The sequence below is a fragment of the Rhamphochromis longiceps genome, linkage group LG3 (assembly GCF_057381845.1).
Source record: "Rhamphochromis longiceps isolate RC_006_pf linkage group LG3, R_longiceps_female_GT1.1, whole genome shotgun sequence".
Taxonomy (NCBI): Eukaryota; Metazoa; Chordata; class Actinopteri; order Cichliformes; family Cichlidae; genus Rhamphochromis; species Rhamphochromis longiceps.
This window is the reverse complement of record NC_140559.1, coordinates 52,367,514-52,382,779: the sequence shown is the minus strand read 5'-3', so window position 1 is coordinate 52,382,779 and position 15,266 is coordinate 52,367,514. Positions and strand designations below refer to the sequence as shown.

General features: G+C 40.4%; 1 protein-coding gene across 1 annotated transcript in view; it reads left to right on the top strand.

Moving 5' to 3' along the window:
• pcxb (pyruvate carboxylase b) overlaps positions 1–15,266 on the top strand; it is a 337,084-nt gene that overhangs the window by 109,597 nt on the left and 212,221 nt on the right. Inside the window, exon 11 of the mRNA XM_085400306.1 lies at positions 12,685–12,847. Within this exon, the coding sequence (XP_085256432.1) occupies positions 12,685–12,847 (163 nt within the window). The remainder of the gene's footprint in view (positions 1–12,684; positions 12,848–15,266) is intronic.

The window sequence follows — 15,266 nt, the reverse complement described above, 5'->3', positions numbered from 1 at the left end:
ATATAAATGTCCTGCGGCTTGCCTGGTACAATAATCATATGGACTTTATAAAAAACGACACAAAGCTTGATGACTAAAAGTGAAAATCTCAATCTTGCCTATAACCAGCCACGACATTACGCTGTGTGTCCAACTGTGTGACTGTCGGGGTTGCAGACTAATAAATCAGATGTGGGTGACATTGTTTTCTCAGAGGAATGGGGGAAATAAAAAAAACAAAAACAAATTGCTAACAGTATTTGTGATTTATACTTGGGGAGCCTGTTCAAATATAGTCTGTGTGGAAATACTCGTGACAAACTTGACACTCCATTATCGAGACTGACAGTAATCATTACACTCAGTATATCTAACATCGCCAGTTTCCTATTTGCATTATGATGCATGTTTATTTTGTTCTACCTGCACAGGATGGACAGTCTGTTTGCATGACTGAGTTTTGGTGAAAGTAGCCGATGTCTTATTGTTACACCTGTGATGACGCTATTGTGCTGCTCTGGTGATTGAATGGAAGAAGCTAGTGTCATAGGTAGATGGTTGAAGACCATATTGTAGACTGTCTGAAAAATGCTTTTTAAAAATGTTTTGTTGGCACTTTTGTGTATTTGTTTCTCCCTGTGCCTGTCCTGTGTTTGCAGTTTCTCCCTTTGTCCCTTCTGTTTCTCCCTCCCCCCCCTCCTCTCTCTCCTTTTGGCTTTTCTCCTCTTGCTCCTCGCTGCCTTCTGGACACTAGTTAGTTTGCATTCCCCTCCTCACACTTCCATCTGCTTCATAACAAGGAAAGCAGGAATTAATTAATAGGCTCATAGTGAGACTTGAGAAGGGGGGGAGGGGGTGGTGGTGTATCTAATCAGTCTGGGTGTATTTTATGTGCGGGTGTATGCCATAGCAGCATGTTTGTCCATATTTTGACTCCTTGCCTTATCCTGCTCCACAAACTACATCTTTCTTTTTTCAGTCTCTCCCCTCCTCATTTTTCCTCTTCCTGCATTATTGTGCAATATTTCCTCCCTCTTCCGTGTCCAGCCATGTTGATTGCATTTGAACTGGTCATTTTCTTTCAAAAAACTGCCAGTCAAATTAATGCCAAAACTGCATCCTCCCACCACAGGATTCAAATTCCTCATTTCTTGATCCCCCTCATCTCCTCATTGCTCCTGTCTGTCCATTTCTCACCTCCTGTACTCGAGCTCCGTGTTCTTTTCTTGTTTGCCGTCTAAAAATGTCTAATGAAAATCATACAAACCAAGATGGGAGGCTTGGTGGCTTCATTTCCCTCCTTTTCTGTCTCTTGCTCTTGTTTGCTTTTCTTTGATATTCTCTCTCGCTCCATTTACCTCATCTTTATTGTCCCTTCCATCAGTCCTTCATACTTTTCTCTCTTTGTCCTCATCTTTCTCTCTGTGGATCTCCTTTTCTTTCACGTCCTATTCGTCTTTTCCCCTCCTGATTTCTCTTGTTTCCTTTGTTTGTGTTTATCCCTCGGTCTATTCCCCTGCCATCCATTGCTAACACTTTATCTGTTACACTGTTTTTCAACATTTTTATTCCTGCAGGCCCCACTTGGAAGAATTTTACAGATTTTTTCCCCAGTCATTTAGACATGAGTTGAGGTGTGTGTGTGTTGACAATGTATGCACATTTAGTAGTCAAGAGTCTGTATTAGTTTTCCTGAAATGAGAAATATATTTCTTGATTTGCGTGTTTTTTAACCGCTTGCCCTGAAGCCATCTTGAAAAATGAATTTACCGGAGACGTGGTTTGTGTGAACATGAACAGATATGCCTAGGAAACGTGAGTACACCCTGAAATGGTGTGGACAAAAGCTCAGTTTGGCAATGTTTGCTTCAAAAGGGGCAAATGTTTTGCATGTGGCCACATGTGGGAAGGGAAGGGGCAAAAGACAAGAGGATAAAAGAACAGGACAGAAGATGGAAGCAGAAAATTACATCTAAAATATGTTCTATAAAAATGGCAGGATAGTGACGCAGTGGTTGGCACTGCTAAGACACAGCAAGAAGACAATGTGGTCAAATCAACCATCGTTCTGTGGAGTGTTTGTGGATTGTCTCCGGGTACTCCGGCTTCCTCCAACAGGTCAAAGACAGATTTAGTGGGGTTAAGTCAATTGGTGATTTTTGAATTGGCACCAGGCATAAATGAGTATGAATGGTTGTGTGTCTGTATAGCCCTGTGACAGATTGGTGACCTGTCCAAGTTGTGTACCCCACCCCGCCTTCTTGGTATGTAGTATAGGCAGTGCAGTTACCTTTAACAACAATACAAGAACACAAGGGAAATATGGGCCAGATCACAGGTTCTAGATTGTAGGCGCCAACGTTGTCTGACAACAGGGCTCGCACACAATAGGTGTGAACAACAAAAAAGCCTTTATTAACAGTTATCAAAGTTTAGTAGATTGTGCACAGTTAACCAAAAGTGGAGCGCGTTCTTGTAAATAAAATAAACCCACAAATAGTTGAGCCAAGGATTAGGGATGGGTATTGATAAGATTTTCACGATGTCGGTTCTGTTTAACGATTCGATTCTTTAGATTCTTTTTAAAAAAGGAGAACACTAAAGTCGATTAGCTTAGAACTTTGTTTTATATCTTCTCTTTGAACAAGATAGAAATTTAGGAGTAACATGGCCTTACAAACCCAACAGTGAGATCTTAAGAGATCCACAGCCTACGGCTCTTCAATGGGGTGTCGCAGGGTCCCCGGGGAAAAAAATTGTAAATGTAAAATAGTAAAATAAATATTCTTCTGTAGCAATAACCAAGTATAACATAAATTATTCTGTAGCAATTACACAAGAATATCCAGTAATGTCCCTGCCTACAATCGAACACATTCACTTACCGAAAATCAGGGGCATCTGCTGTGGCAAATGGGTGCAAGCCTTTGACCACAAACTTAGACGAATGTCACCGAGCAGTGACTATCCTGGCCTGAAAGGAGACGCTACCGGTAGACTGCAGCGAGAACTGCCAGCATCTGAGCCAGACTCTGTCTGTCTCTCTCATCATGGTCGCCTAAATGCACAGCAATGGCAGGTTTTGTAATAAGGCAGATCGCGCTAACATAATATGCACTGTTAGTTGATTATTTACCTGCCGCATTAACGGGAGAGGACGTGCAAACGTTACCGCTGCTGCTGGGTTGAGATTCACGAGTCCGGAGCGGAATTAAAAACTTCATTTAAAACTAAAAATGCAAAAGACAATAAATGTCCTTAAGACCCTCCAAGGGTTAAAGCAAGCAAGCAAACAAACAAACAAACAAACAAACAAACAAAACAGTATATAAAATCAAAACACATAAAATCAGAACAGTAGATAAAATCAGTAGTTAAAATGTTAGTTTTGAAATTTAAGCTTAAAAGTGTGGATTTGGTGCTTTATTCAAATGCAGCTGAGAACAGGTGAGTCTTCAACCTGGATTTAAATAAACTGAGTGTTTCAGCTGATCTGAGGCTTTCTGGGAGTTTGTTCCAGATATAAGGAGCATAAAAGCTGAATGCAGCTTCTCCGTGTCTGGTTCTGACTCTGGGAACTGATAAAAGACCGGATCCAGATGACCTGAGGGATCTGGATGGTTCATACTGGGTCAGGAGGTCATTGATGTATTTTGGTCCTAAACCATTCAGAGCTTTATAGACCAGCATCAGAACTTTAAAGTCTATCCTCTGACGGACAGGCAGCCAGTGTAAAGACCTCAGAGCTGGACTGATGTGGTCCACGTTTTTGGCCTTAGTGAGGACTCGAGCAGCAGAGTAGTTGTCTGACTGATTTTTTTAGGTAGACCTGTAAAGATGCTGTTACAGTAATCAAGCCTACTAAAGATGAATGCATGGACTAGTTTTTCCAGGTCCTGTTGAGACATCAGGGGCCCGTTCTTCGTACGTCGCTTACTACATCCAAGATCAAATGACACATCCAAGATCAAATCATCGCGCTAACCGTGAGCTCGCTAATCCGGTTCCCCGAACACACCTGCTGTTGACGATTAGTACAGCTGGACGCAGTAATGTGACATCACTGGGTGTCATAAAAGGGGCTACGCATCGATAGTAGAAACATTGATCGGCAACCCTCTGATTGGTCGGCGAAAATGTCGAAGGAGCGCGCTCGGCTCGGTATTTTTCGGCAGCAGAGCAAGAACTCCTGAGTGAGGGATTTCAGGAGTTTCAGAGTTTAATCAGAACGCAAGGGAACACTGCAAAGGCTGCAAAAGCAAGGAGCGAGGGCTGGCAGGAAGTTGCTGACAAATTAAACTCGTAAGTAATTTAATAATAACAATAATAATGGAGTGGATTTATATAGCGCTTTTCAAGGCACCCAAAGCGCTTTACAATGCCACTATTCATTCACTCTCACATTCACACACTGGTGGAGGCAGCTACAGGTGTAGCCACAGCTGCCCTGGGGCAGACTGACAGAAGCGAGGCTGCCATATTGCGCCATCGGCCCCTCTGGCCAACACCAGTAGGCGGTAGGGTAGATTTATTATATTACACTATATTATCCAATATTATATTACATTATATTATATTGTTATATTATATCCTCTTTCACATTAGAGCCACGACAGGACCCACTAGAACATGGGAACAAGTAAAAGTGAAATATAAGAATATCCTACAGAATGGTAATATCTATCACTTATATTGCTTTTAGTCTCTTGGAAAGAGACCCTGGAATAATCTGTTTGTTTATAACAGCAACCAAGAAAAGGGCAGAGGAAAAAAAGACAGGTGGTGGTCCTGCACCCCCTCGTCAACAAGTTGGTTAAGTGAATAATACCCTCACGGGAAAATCGATATCTCTCTATGAGCACACTGTCGCGCTGAGCTAAAGGATCCTGTCTATCCCGCAATATACGCTGAATTCTGAGGACTCTCCTTATCAATCTTGCACCTTCCGCAATGGGTGGCTCGCGTATACGGACAGGACATGGCTGCGACAGGCTTCCCAAATCCACCTTCGCTTTTATAGCCGTGGTCTCTCATCTTGATTACACGAAGTAATTTACAATTGCTACTCTGAAATATGAATTGAATCTGTAATAATCACATACATGTAATAGAATGTTAATAGTACATTTCCCTTTTTTAGGAAATGACCTGTGTGAAATCAATAAATGGATCAGGTGCTGCATTGTCTTTAGTTACATTGATGTTATTTATTTATGGTGAAACAGTGGTGGAATATCGCTGTTGCTTTCGTATGATGACGCGGACATACCTGCGTGGCCGCGATCTAATCCTGTTTACATAAAGTAAACCTGCTCCCGAGCAGGTTTACGCTTACGGCTCTGTTGCTATGACAGCAAGTCCCGGATGAGCTTCGGGGAACCGACTGATCCAGGATCACGCGAAATCGTCAACAATCTAATCCGGCTAACCTACTTAGCGAGGTACGAAGAACGGGCCCCAGATCTTTTATCCTTGATATAATCTTGAGGTGATAGTAAGCTGATTTTGTTATTGTCTTAATGTGTTTTTCTAAGTTTAGGTCTGCATCCATCACTACACCCAAATTTCTCGCCTGGTTTGTGGTTTTTAGGTGTATAGATTGAAGTTCTCTGGTGACCTGTAATCGTTTTTCTTTGGCGCCAAAGACTATTACCTCAGTTTTGTTTTTGTTTAGCTGGAGAAAATTGTGGCACAACCAGTCATTAATTTCCTCAATGCATTTACCAAGAGCCTGTACAGGGCCTCGGTCTCCTGGTGACATTGTGATATATATTTGTGTGTCATCTGCATAGCTGTGATAGTTTATTTTGTTGTTGTTTATAATCTGTGCCAGTGGGAGCATGTAAGTTTCATATGACCAGACTAGCCGTTTCTCCTTGTTGCTAGGTATGTACGTTGGATGTAAGGGCTGCTGAGCAAACAGACATTACGATGATATAAATCCTTTCCTCTTACACTCGGCTGGAAAACTAATGTATATTTACCTGAAAGTCAAATAATTTAAGCTCGTTTCTTATTTTTCTGCCATGCTTTGATTTTGCAACAAATTCTTTATTAAAGCTTTCCTGCCTTATGCACTGCCACCTCCTCTTTTCCTCCCTGTCTTATCTCCTTCCCTGTTTTACCATTATCTATCCCTCACCCTGAGTCATTCCATTTTACTCACTCCCTCGCTCCCTTCTCAATTCGACATGGACATCCTCCTTCTTATCCCACTCGTTCCACACTCTAATTTATCCATCTTATCCCTCTATCCTTCCTTCCCTCTCCAGTCCCAACTGCCCCCCCCCCCCCCCCCCCCCCCCGCCACCTTCACGTCCTTCCACCTCCTCTTTGCCTTCATTCCTTTTCTTTTGAGCAAGGCCAAATCCAATCTTTTCCACACTCCCACTTTTCCCACTCGTTCTTTCAGTCTTAGTATCCAGCTTTTTATCCTTTACCATACTCCCACTCTTTCTCCTTCCACTCGCTTCATTTCTCACCCTCCTGCCTTAAACATTAGAAATATAGCTGTCATCTTGTCTGGTTTTTAATTTCTTCCATCCGTATGGTTCTTCAGAGTGAAGTTGTGCATTTTCTTTGCCTTTTACTTCCTTGTATTGCTCCTTCCCCGTTTTCTGGTCTCCTATGGCCACAACAAACTGCTTCATCCTCTCGCTATACTATATTCTTTCTATCTTCCACTTTTATTTCCGGGCGCACAGCCACCCCCTTCTCCCCTGCTAACGAGCTCTGAGTGAAGCGACTGAAAATGATATGCAATTAGTACTCAGCCTTCATGGCCTCTGTGTGCGCGCGTGCACATGTGACAGATTGAGACGAAGTTCTCCGCGCTTGCAGCTCGATGCCGTGCTCTCAGGTACAAGAATGAGGCTAATGTACTTTCCACGTGCAATGTGATGATGTAGGAATGTGTTTGGTAAAGGTAAGTAATATGAGTGTGTCCATAATAACAAAAGGGAAAGGCAGAAAAATAATCATATGCTGGCAATGTCCATATAGATTATGAACATATTTAAGAATTTAATGGGGAGAAGTGGGTTTGTCTGTCACAGGTCAGTACATTATACATCCTCTATGATCTCGCTGCACCTTGGCACTGTAACAGAGCGTAACTCAGAGCAGACGTGATGATTCATTTTAATAGAATTACATTTTAATGAAACCTTCATTGTACTCTTGACTCTGGAGATGACCTGCAGTAATTTTAGGATGATATTTAGGATGAGTTTCACGGGAACAAATGTAACAAAACAAATGGCAAAGCAGCCAGATGCATGTAGTTGTGGTGTAACACTAGTAGTGGCATGTAGGACCCGTTAGCGCTACTTTGTGCCTTCTTTGGCACAAAGGGGTGCATGCATAAAAACTGGTCCTTCGTTACGGTCTTTCTCTTCCTCTTTCTACCACCTTAAACTTGAAATTGAAGATAGGAAATGAGTCCTATGTCTACTTTCTTACTGTGAAAAGATTGCTGCCATTGATCTCTGTATAATTACCTTTAACTACAGTAGGAGGCCAGAAGGAAAATATGGGATCAGATGGGTTCTAGATTCGTAGGAGCCAACGGTGTCTGACAACAGAGGACTTGTACACAATAGGAATGGAAAATTCCACAGTATATCAAGTATATATTAGCCTACAGCTATGGCTTGTTAAAGGCTCTAGATCCAAAGTACCAGGCAAATTAATTTAGTCATGTGTCATGAAAACAGGTTAAACTAAATAATTGGGATTTGTTAGTACATAATCTAAAAGTTTCCTGAACCCTTTTATAAGATGTACATGGCCATACTGCACTGATTCAGCATTTCCAGTGCAGGATATCTTGAGGAAAGGAACTGGCTCCATTGTCTTTGAGAATATTTTACTCCATCAAACATGACGTTTAGATAAAAAGACGTTAAAGTCGACTCGGTTAACGGTGATGTCTTGTTAGGCTGCAGCTAAATCCTCTCAGGTTGAGTGTGTTGGACTGATAAGACGTGAGCTAGCTTGGATAAACAATATGCGCACAGTCTTGACCTCGACTTCAGATGAAAGGGTTTACCTCATCTTTGAAGTTTCTCGGAGGGAGACATGGTAAGTTCAATTGGAGTTTAGACTTTTTGCGAAGACTGCAAGAGCCGATTTGTCTTGGTGTCTTTAATGTAGAGCTTTAACGCCGGAGTGTAGAATGCGGATTTGGCTATCAGGACTTTTCCTTCCAAACATAAGGCCAGTGACTCTTTAAAAGTCAATGCTTAGATTCCACAAGAAAATGTGCGTTTAGCCATCAAAGCTGAAATATAACACGGTATGAAGACAGACCTCCATACTTCAGATATTTCTTGGGTGTCTTTGTCCTGGTGAAACACGGTTTATGCTGCTGGTCCCCAAAAAAGCTTTTGTTATACTGAAATCTGACTTGCACTTTGTGATAGTAGCAGTCATTAATGAATCCAGCTAATGCTGGAAATGCCCTATGATTGAACCTTTATGTTGTTCCATAGTTGATAAAGTGTGTGTCTTATTTATATCTCTAGTAGACTGGTGTTTCAGAGTTGGTCTAAGTGTTTACAGGCAACTTAAGTAGCCTTAAGTGAGGTTGTTGCACAATCGTAGAAGTAAAGGCCAAGTAATGTATTTGGCATTTGGGTTCTGACAGCATTTAAAAAAAACAAAAGGCAATTCTGGCAGGGATGATAAATAAACTTGTCAGCTGAAACGGAGCAGAACAGATCCAATATTGGACTGGGTATGTTGAAGGATTTATACATTCTTGGTGTTTTCAGGACAAAAAATATTGGATGTATTGAAGGTATGGCCTTGAAGTCAGAATAATCCGTACTCCAGAATTATTGAAAGAGTTGAGTACAAATAACCATTTAGTAAAAATCTGTGAAAATATTCATGTTTTTAGATGCAAAAATGTACCACGTACACAGATAGTTTGTTGTCATTAATAAAGGTGGAAAGGACTTGCATTTCTACAGCTACAAAGTTTGCTCAAGGTAGAGTTCGTTCCCTCTCGTTGGCTTAGTGTATAAAAGAAAAGAGCAGGCAGCTTTGTATTGCATTGCATTTGTTGTAATCATTTGCTAAACTGGGGGATATGCTCTACTACACCTCGGTGCATGAAGAGTACTTGCATTGGAGAGTGCACACACAATATGCAGAAAAGAGGGCGTAGAGGTCAACCACTTGTGTTTTTTTTTCTTTCTTTCTTTCTTTTTTTTCTTTTTTAAATTGGCAGACTTTTATAAAATTACATGTTGGCCATGGGTAAATGGATCTGGTCACTTTTTGGCAAAGTTTGCAGTCTTACTAAGCCGAATGTAGTAAAAATGAGTAGATGTGTGAAAAGGCAGTGGCAGCTATCCTTGGCACAGCTGCATTAGTGCAACACATAATACACACGTCACATTAAAGAGAAACTGTCTGAATTTTGCGCTGTCAAAGTATCAGACTTTTGTTTGACAGATAAATTTGTAGAACTTTAAAATATTTATTTTACATGATACATTCATTGTCAATTAGTTTAAAAAAAGATTAGCACCGTAGTGAAGTCGTGCTCCGAGGACGAACAGCAGCATCTCCTGGGCTTCGCTCAAATACCTCAACTGTACTAGTGTGAGTAACTTTTAAAGTGTGTATGTGAGGGGAGGGGGGAGTAGCTGCAGTGTCAGAAAAGTAAATGCTTTTAGTGGCTGTTACCTTACTTTAGCCATGAAGTGTGTCGGTGTAACCTGAGGCTACGCTAAAGTATCAGGTGTAGAAGCAGAGAGCTGCGACGGGCTGCAGAGTGTGTAACCGGGCTGCTTAAGTAGCAGGTCAATTTTTAAACTTTATAATTTTGTTGATGCTGCAATTTCTGGGCTCCGCATACTTTTAGTTGTGTATATAGGAACAGAACATTACTGTACAGAGAACTTCCAGATTATATTTCTCGCATTGAACCATAAAGCACAAACGATGAGATTGAGGAATATTAATAATCCATTTATTAATTATGCATACCCATAACCCATATTTTTTCCAGTTACAAAGTATATATTCAACCTGATTTTATGTCCTAGGCTTGCAAATGAGTCCTGCATTATATATGTAGCATGTATATTATAGTAAAGATGGTTATGAGATTCTTAAACAAGAGAGAAGAGAGAAAGGACACAAAACATCAAATAGTGACGTTTAGACAAACAGCATTTCCGTTTGGATATTTCTTGATCTTTCACTCCCTGCTTTAGTCTTATTACCGCAGGTCATGCTCAGACCGTGAGATTATTTGAAAGTGTGGAAATGTGGATCTGTAATCTATTTGAGTCGGAGCTTTCAGGACATATTATACAGCTAGCTGCATCATTCCTAACCTGAAGTTCTTAGCTATCAAACTCTCGTCCCTGCTTATAGTATCCAACTTTGTTTCCGTACAGATGTTTCAGGTCAGTCCTAATAAGTGTGGTTAATCCTGTGTTCTCTACTTTGCCAGAAGTTACAACATGTAGCATTTACTGTCCTCACATTTTTATTGTAGCCGAGCAACAGCTCTTAGGCTGTAGCGCGGCATTTACTTCACTGAAGGCAAATCACCTTCATCCCCTTCTTGCATAGTTGGGCCACATTGTGTAACTTGCTAATGATCCAAATGACTTTTATTCTGTAAATGACTGCGCTGAGGGACAGATGTTGCTGCAGGCGCTTTAATTTGTCGGAGTCAAATTAGTATACAATGAATTTCATAAACCTTCAAGGCGCTTCACTCAATCAGAATAGCCTTATGTTTTCCAGATAAATTATGTACAGAAGGAAATCTAGGTCAGACTTGATCTGTGCAATAAAAAAAGCCAAGCGTTTGACTCTCAACTGAGAAAATGTTTTGTCATCTCGTTTGTCATTGAAATATTTATTTGCATAACACTAAAGAAGTTCAGTAGGAACACAATTTCCATTTTCCATCTCATAAGCCGTATATTAGAATTTCAATAGTTGTCCTTTTGGGTTTGTTTGTTCTTTTTTTCCTTTCTTTTTCTTCTGCATTACTTTTAATGAATATCTGAATGCTCTGCAGATGTCAGTGTGTTTATGTTAAGTGAGCAAGTTGAACTGCTGACAGAAGGCGTTACTGTCAAAATAAATTTGTCTTCACCAATTATTATATATATTATAGTTTTATCTCAATTATTAGCCTTAATAAAATTGTACACAACACAAGAGAGAGAATAAAAATCCCTGTTCCTGTGTACTGTCGGGCAAAGCTCTATAGCCCTCAGAGGCTAACAGTGTGGATACATAGTGACCAGTTTTTGTTGGTAGTATTCTCAGTCTGGTTTCGAATCTGTATCCTAATTAAAAATAAAATAAAATGCAGAGAAACCGAGGAATTCCCATAACTGCTGTTGGGGGCATATCCCAGTGTGTTCATCTTGTTCTTTTGTTATTGGAAGATTTGAGTGGAGCTGTCTAACTTCAAAGTTCCAACTTATTCATGAAAGTGGAACAAAGACATGATGTTGGCGCCTGTCCAACTTATCAAGAGAGAGTTGGTGTCTTCCACCAACACATTTCACAGCAGGCTGATGCATAATCGTCCTTCTGTTTAGCCAGGATGTGGATGCAACAGAAATGAGACATAAAGGAGATGAAAGCCAAAACAGTGACCATGATCAAAGCTTGTGTGCCAAGATGTTTCTCATTCATCCTTCAAGCTGGAGAGGTTGTGTAGTTGTTTGTCTTGGGCAGTGGGTGGGCTGTGTAAGGAATTACATCTCCCCTCACCCACACACTGTGTCTGTCCACAGCTGCATTTAAAATGTGCCCCCATTAAAATAAACAGGAAGAAGTATTTTTATACATTTGGTTGTGTGTTTGACTGCACAAGGTCATGAAGCTTAACCTAGAACACCTCATTGGAGCTTTACATTTAAATAAATGCATTCAGATGAGCCAAAATTGATGTTAAGGGTTACAGCTCATGGAAATGGGAGAAACTCTGTCCCTCTTGCATTTAAATTCCTTCTTATATTGAATAATCACTGAATACAGATTTACATAATGTACTGCTGTTTGTGTGCATGCACTTGCCCCTGAGTGATGATGCATTTCTAGAGTTGTGAATAAAGTGTTTTGCATATGTAAAACAATTTGTATACTTTACGTTTCTGATGTTGTTTGACATGTAACATAATACACAGAGCTGAATGAAACACATGCTGTGAGCATCTACATCTGTGATTGACACATTCAAATTTAATAAATCAAAATAGTAGTGATCTATTCATCTTTGTAGCACCTTAGTATGCCTAAATAATCTCTAATGAACACAAGTTATGTTACCTGTTTATCACTTGGTTAGATTATGTTAAATTGGATTTACTGTGCCCAGCTTGTTTACCCCTCTCTCACTGTCCTGGAGTTATTGTTTCAGCAGCATTAAATTAGTAGTAGGCTATCAAATGCATTGTTTGCTTGTCAAACACTCCAGATTCATTTCCTCAAGTGAGAAATTAAACCCATTTTATCTCCAGACCCTCTCTGCCCCAATTTTATGCCAAGAATAGCTAAAAAAATCTTACATTAAGGGAAAAGTGGTCTTTCTGCTCCCATAAGTCTTGTAAGTGTGGGAAAAAATGTTCTCCACAGTGACATCAAGGGAAATTAAGGGCTATTCAAACCATACTCAGGTTGTCCATAATTCACCTCATCGCCTCTCTCTCTCTGCCACAGCGTGGACCTGGTGCATGCTCAGCTCCATGTGTGCGAGGGCCGCAGCCTGCCAGAACTCGGCCTCAAACAAGACAAGATCAGGGTGAATGGCTGCGCAATCCAGTGTAGAGTGACAACCGAGGACCCATCCAGAGGCTTCCAGCCAGACACGGGAAGGATTGAGGTAGGCTTTATCTACAAGTGCCCTCATTGTGTTCATTTGCTGGTGTAGTGAAGCTATTTGTCTACTAAGAAACCTAATGAAGGTGGCAAAGGCCAAAAGAGGCCAGCTGATTTTACAAAATCAAAAAGCTTTTTTGTGGCGGTTCAGATGGTGTGAACAAGACTGCAAGAGTTAAAAGGTTCTTTCTTTTTGGCCAAAAATGCAGGAATAATATTTAAAATTTCACGTGTACATTTTCCACCAGTATCCTGCGATCTCTAAATTCACTAAATCTGCCAGAGGAGTTGAGTGCACTCTATCAAAAGCCAGTGTTTGCGGCATATCAAATTATTTTAACCTTGTTAGTTTATACTCAAACAATAAGAGCCTTGGAGCCGACCATGCGTGCACCTGCATCGTGATCTTGATTTCTGAAAATAGAGCCAGTGATTCCAAACGAGAACTATTCCCATAGTGATATGATATAATTTTCCTGTTTTAATGAGAGAGGAGTATTCACATCCAGCACGGCCTGGGTGAGGCTGCTGCTACTGACAGGAACTAGAAATGTGAAAGCTTTCACTGATGGGTGCATTTAAACTGTTAGACTGAGTGGGTTCATCATTGTCTGGAGGTGGGGGTGTTGAAAACATTTCTTTTGGTTTACAAGTACTCACCACATTTTGATTAAAAAGAAATGGATTACCAATGACTTCCTGGTCTTACCAATTAATTCTGTTAAAAGGGGTGAACTAGAAGTTGTTTTGCATATAGATTTAAATTTAATTTGTCATTTCATTTGGCTCCAAGGGGTTTTAGTTTATTAGCGGGATACGTGGCTCAATGATCAGAGTTAATTTAACCTGGACATATCAGCGCATTAAAGGAGCCATCTCAGAATTTTCTTAATTTTAAGTTGTATTATAGTAAGCAGCACATATTCCAGGATCACCTTTAAATTGGCCTTGCATGACCAAACATCGAATCTGTTTTTAAATACCATCCTCATTAGATGGCATTCTCACGTTCATTACTATTCACTGTGAAAATTATGTGAGAAGAGTGGCCATGAAGGGGCTTGTGACCTTTCCATTTCAAGGACTTTCCACCTTGTTTCTACTCCATATTTTTCCTCTTCAGCTTCCCCCTGCAATTCTCAGAAACCGTCCTCCAACCTACCACTCAGCTTAACAATAATGTACATATTTCACATACCCAGATTCCTTCTTCATAGAGCGCTCACTCTTCTTTTCAGCCATTTTATTAATTTCCTTCTCCATTGGGTTTATTTTGGTCTCTTTACCCGTCATCCTGCACCATTTACCTGTGATTTTGAATGCGGAAACATGATGGACAATAGAGGGAGGCCTCACCACCACCATGCAAGGTGAATGAAATAAACACAATCAATAAAGATGGAGGAATGGGACACCAGGCACTTAATAAATTATTGCTGGATGGCCGTGACTGGTCGGAGGCGGAGCAACAAAGTAAAAGGTGAAGGGCACGAGGATGAAAGTTATAGGTTGTAATTCACTTGAGGTGTCCGAGGAAAGTCGAGTAATTGTCTTTGAGAAATAACGACACTGAAACTTCTGCGCAGGGTCGGATCAGATACAGATAACCCTTCAAACACGATGCTCCAAATATTTGAAACCCACGTGGTTGTAGCACAGAAGGTGATGGATTTTCAGCAGTGCTGTGTTTCAGGAGGAAAGGACTGGAGCCACACACTACTTCCATAAAGCACCAAAATAACTGTCCTTTACTTGGATTAGAAAAAACTTCACGTTAGAACAGCATAAAAATCTGCAAAAATAAAGGTGGGATATTTGATGTTGGAGGTAAAAAGGGAACAGCACCACATCAGAGGCTATTTTTATATCTCATCTGTATGTGAAGAGCAAAGTGATGCAAAATAAAGGTAAATACTTGGCTCACATTTGCAGTGCTGTTCCTTAGTTTTCTGGGGCTGTTCACTGTGCGCGTGTGCGCTAAAGCAAACAAAACAGGGAGGAAAAATTGAACTTTGATAATAGATAGCAAGATTTGAACCTGAACTTCAAAATCAATAGGCAATGTTTTATTTATTATAGGAATGAAGTCATTACTGAGTTTTTCTGGGGCTTCTAGTTACTTTTCTCACCAGTATGGTGCCATACTTGCACCAACACATTCACCCCCAGGCAAGTTTCTGCCCTGAATAGATTTAATAGATGTGTTGCCAGGGAATAATGGATATGTTATATAATGTTAAAACAAATCGCACCCAGAACTACCACAGCTGCATTTTCATTGCAAAAAGTTAAAAAATTATATTGGTACATTTTTTAATAACAGTTAAGTAAATTATGCCTTTTTAGACTTTTTGGAAAACAACAATGAAGTTAAATTTGCTTAAAAACAACTGAATTTCAGTAAATCTTTACAATATTAACCA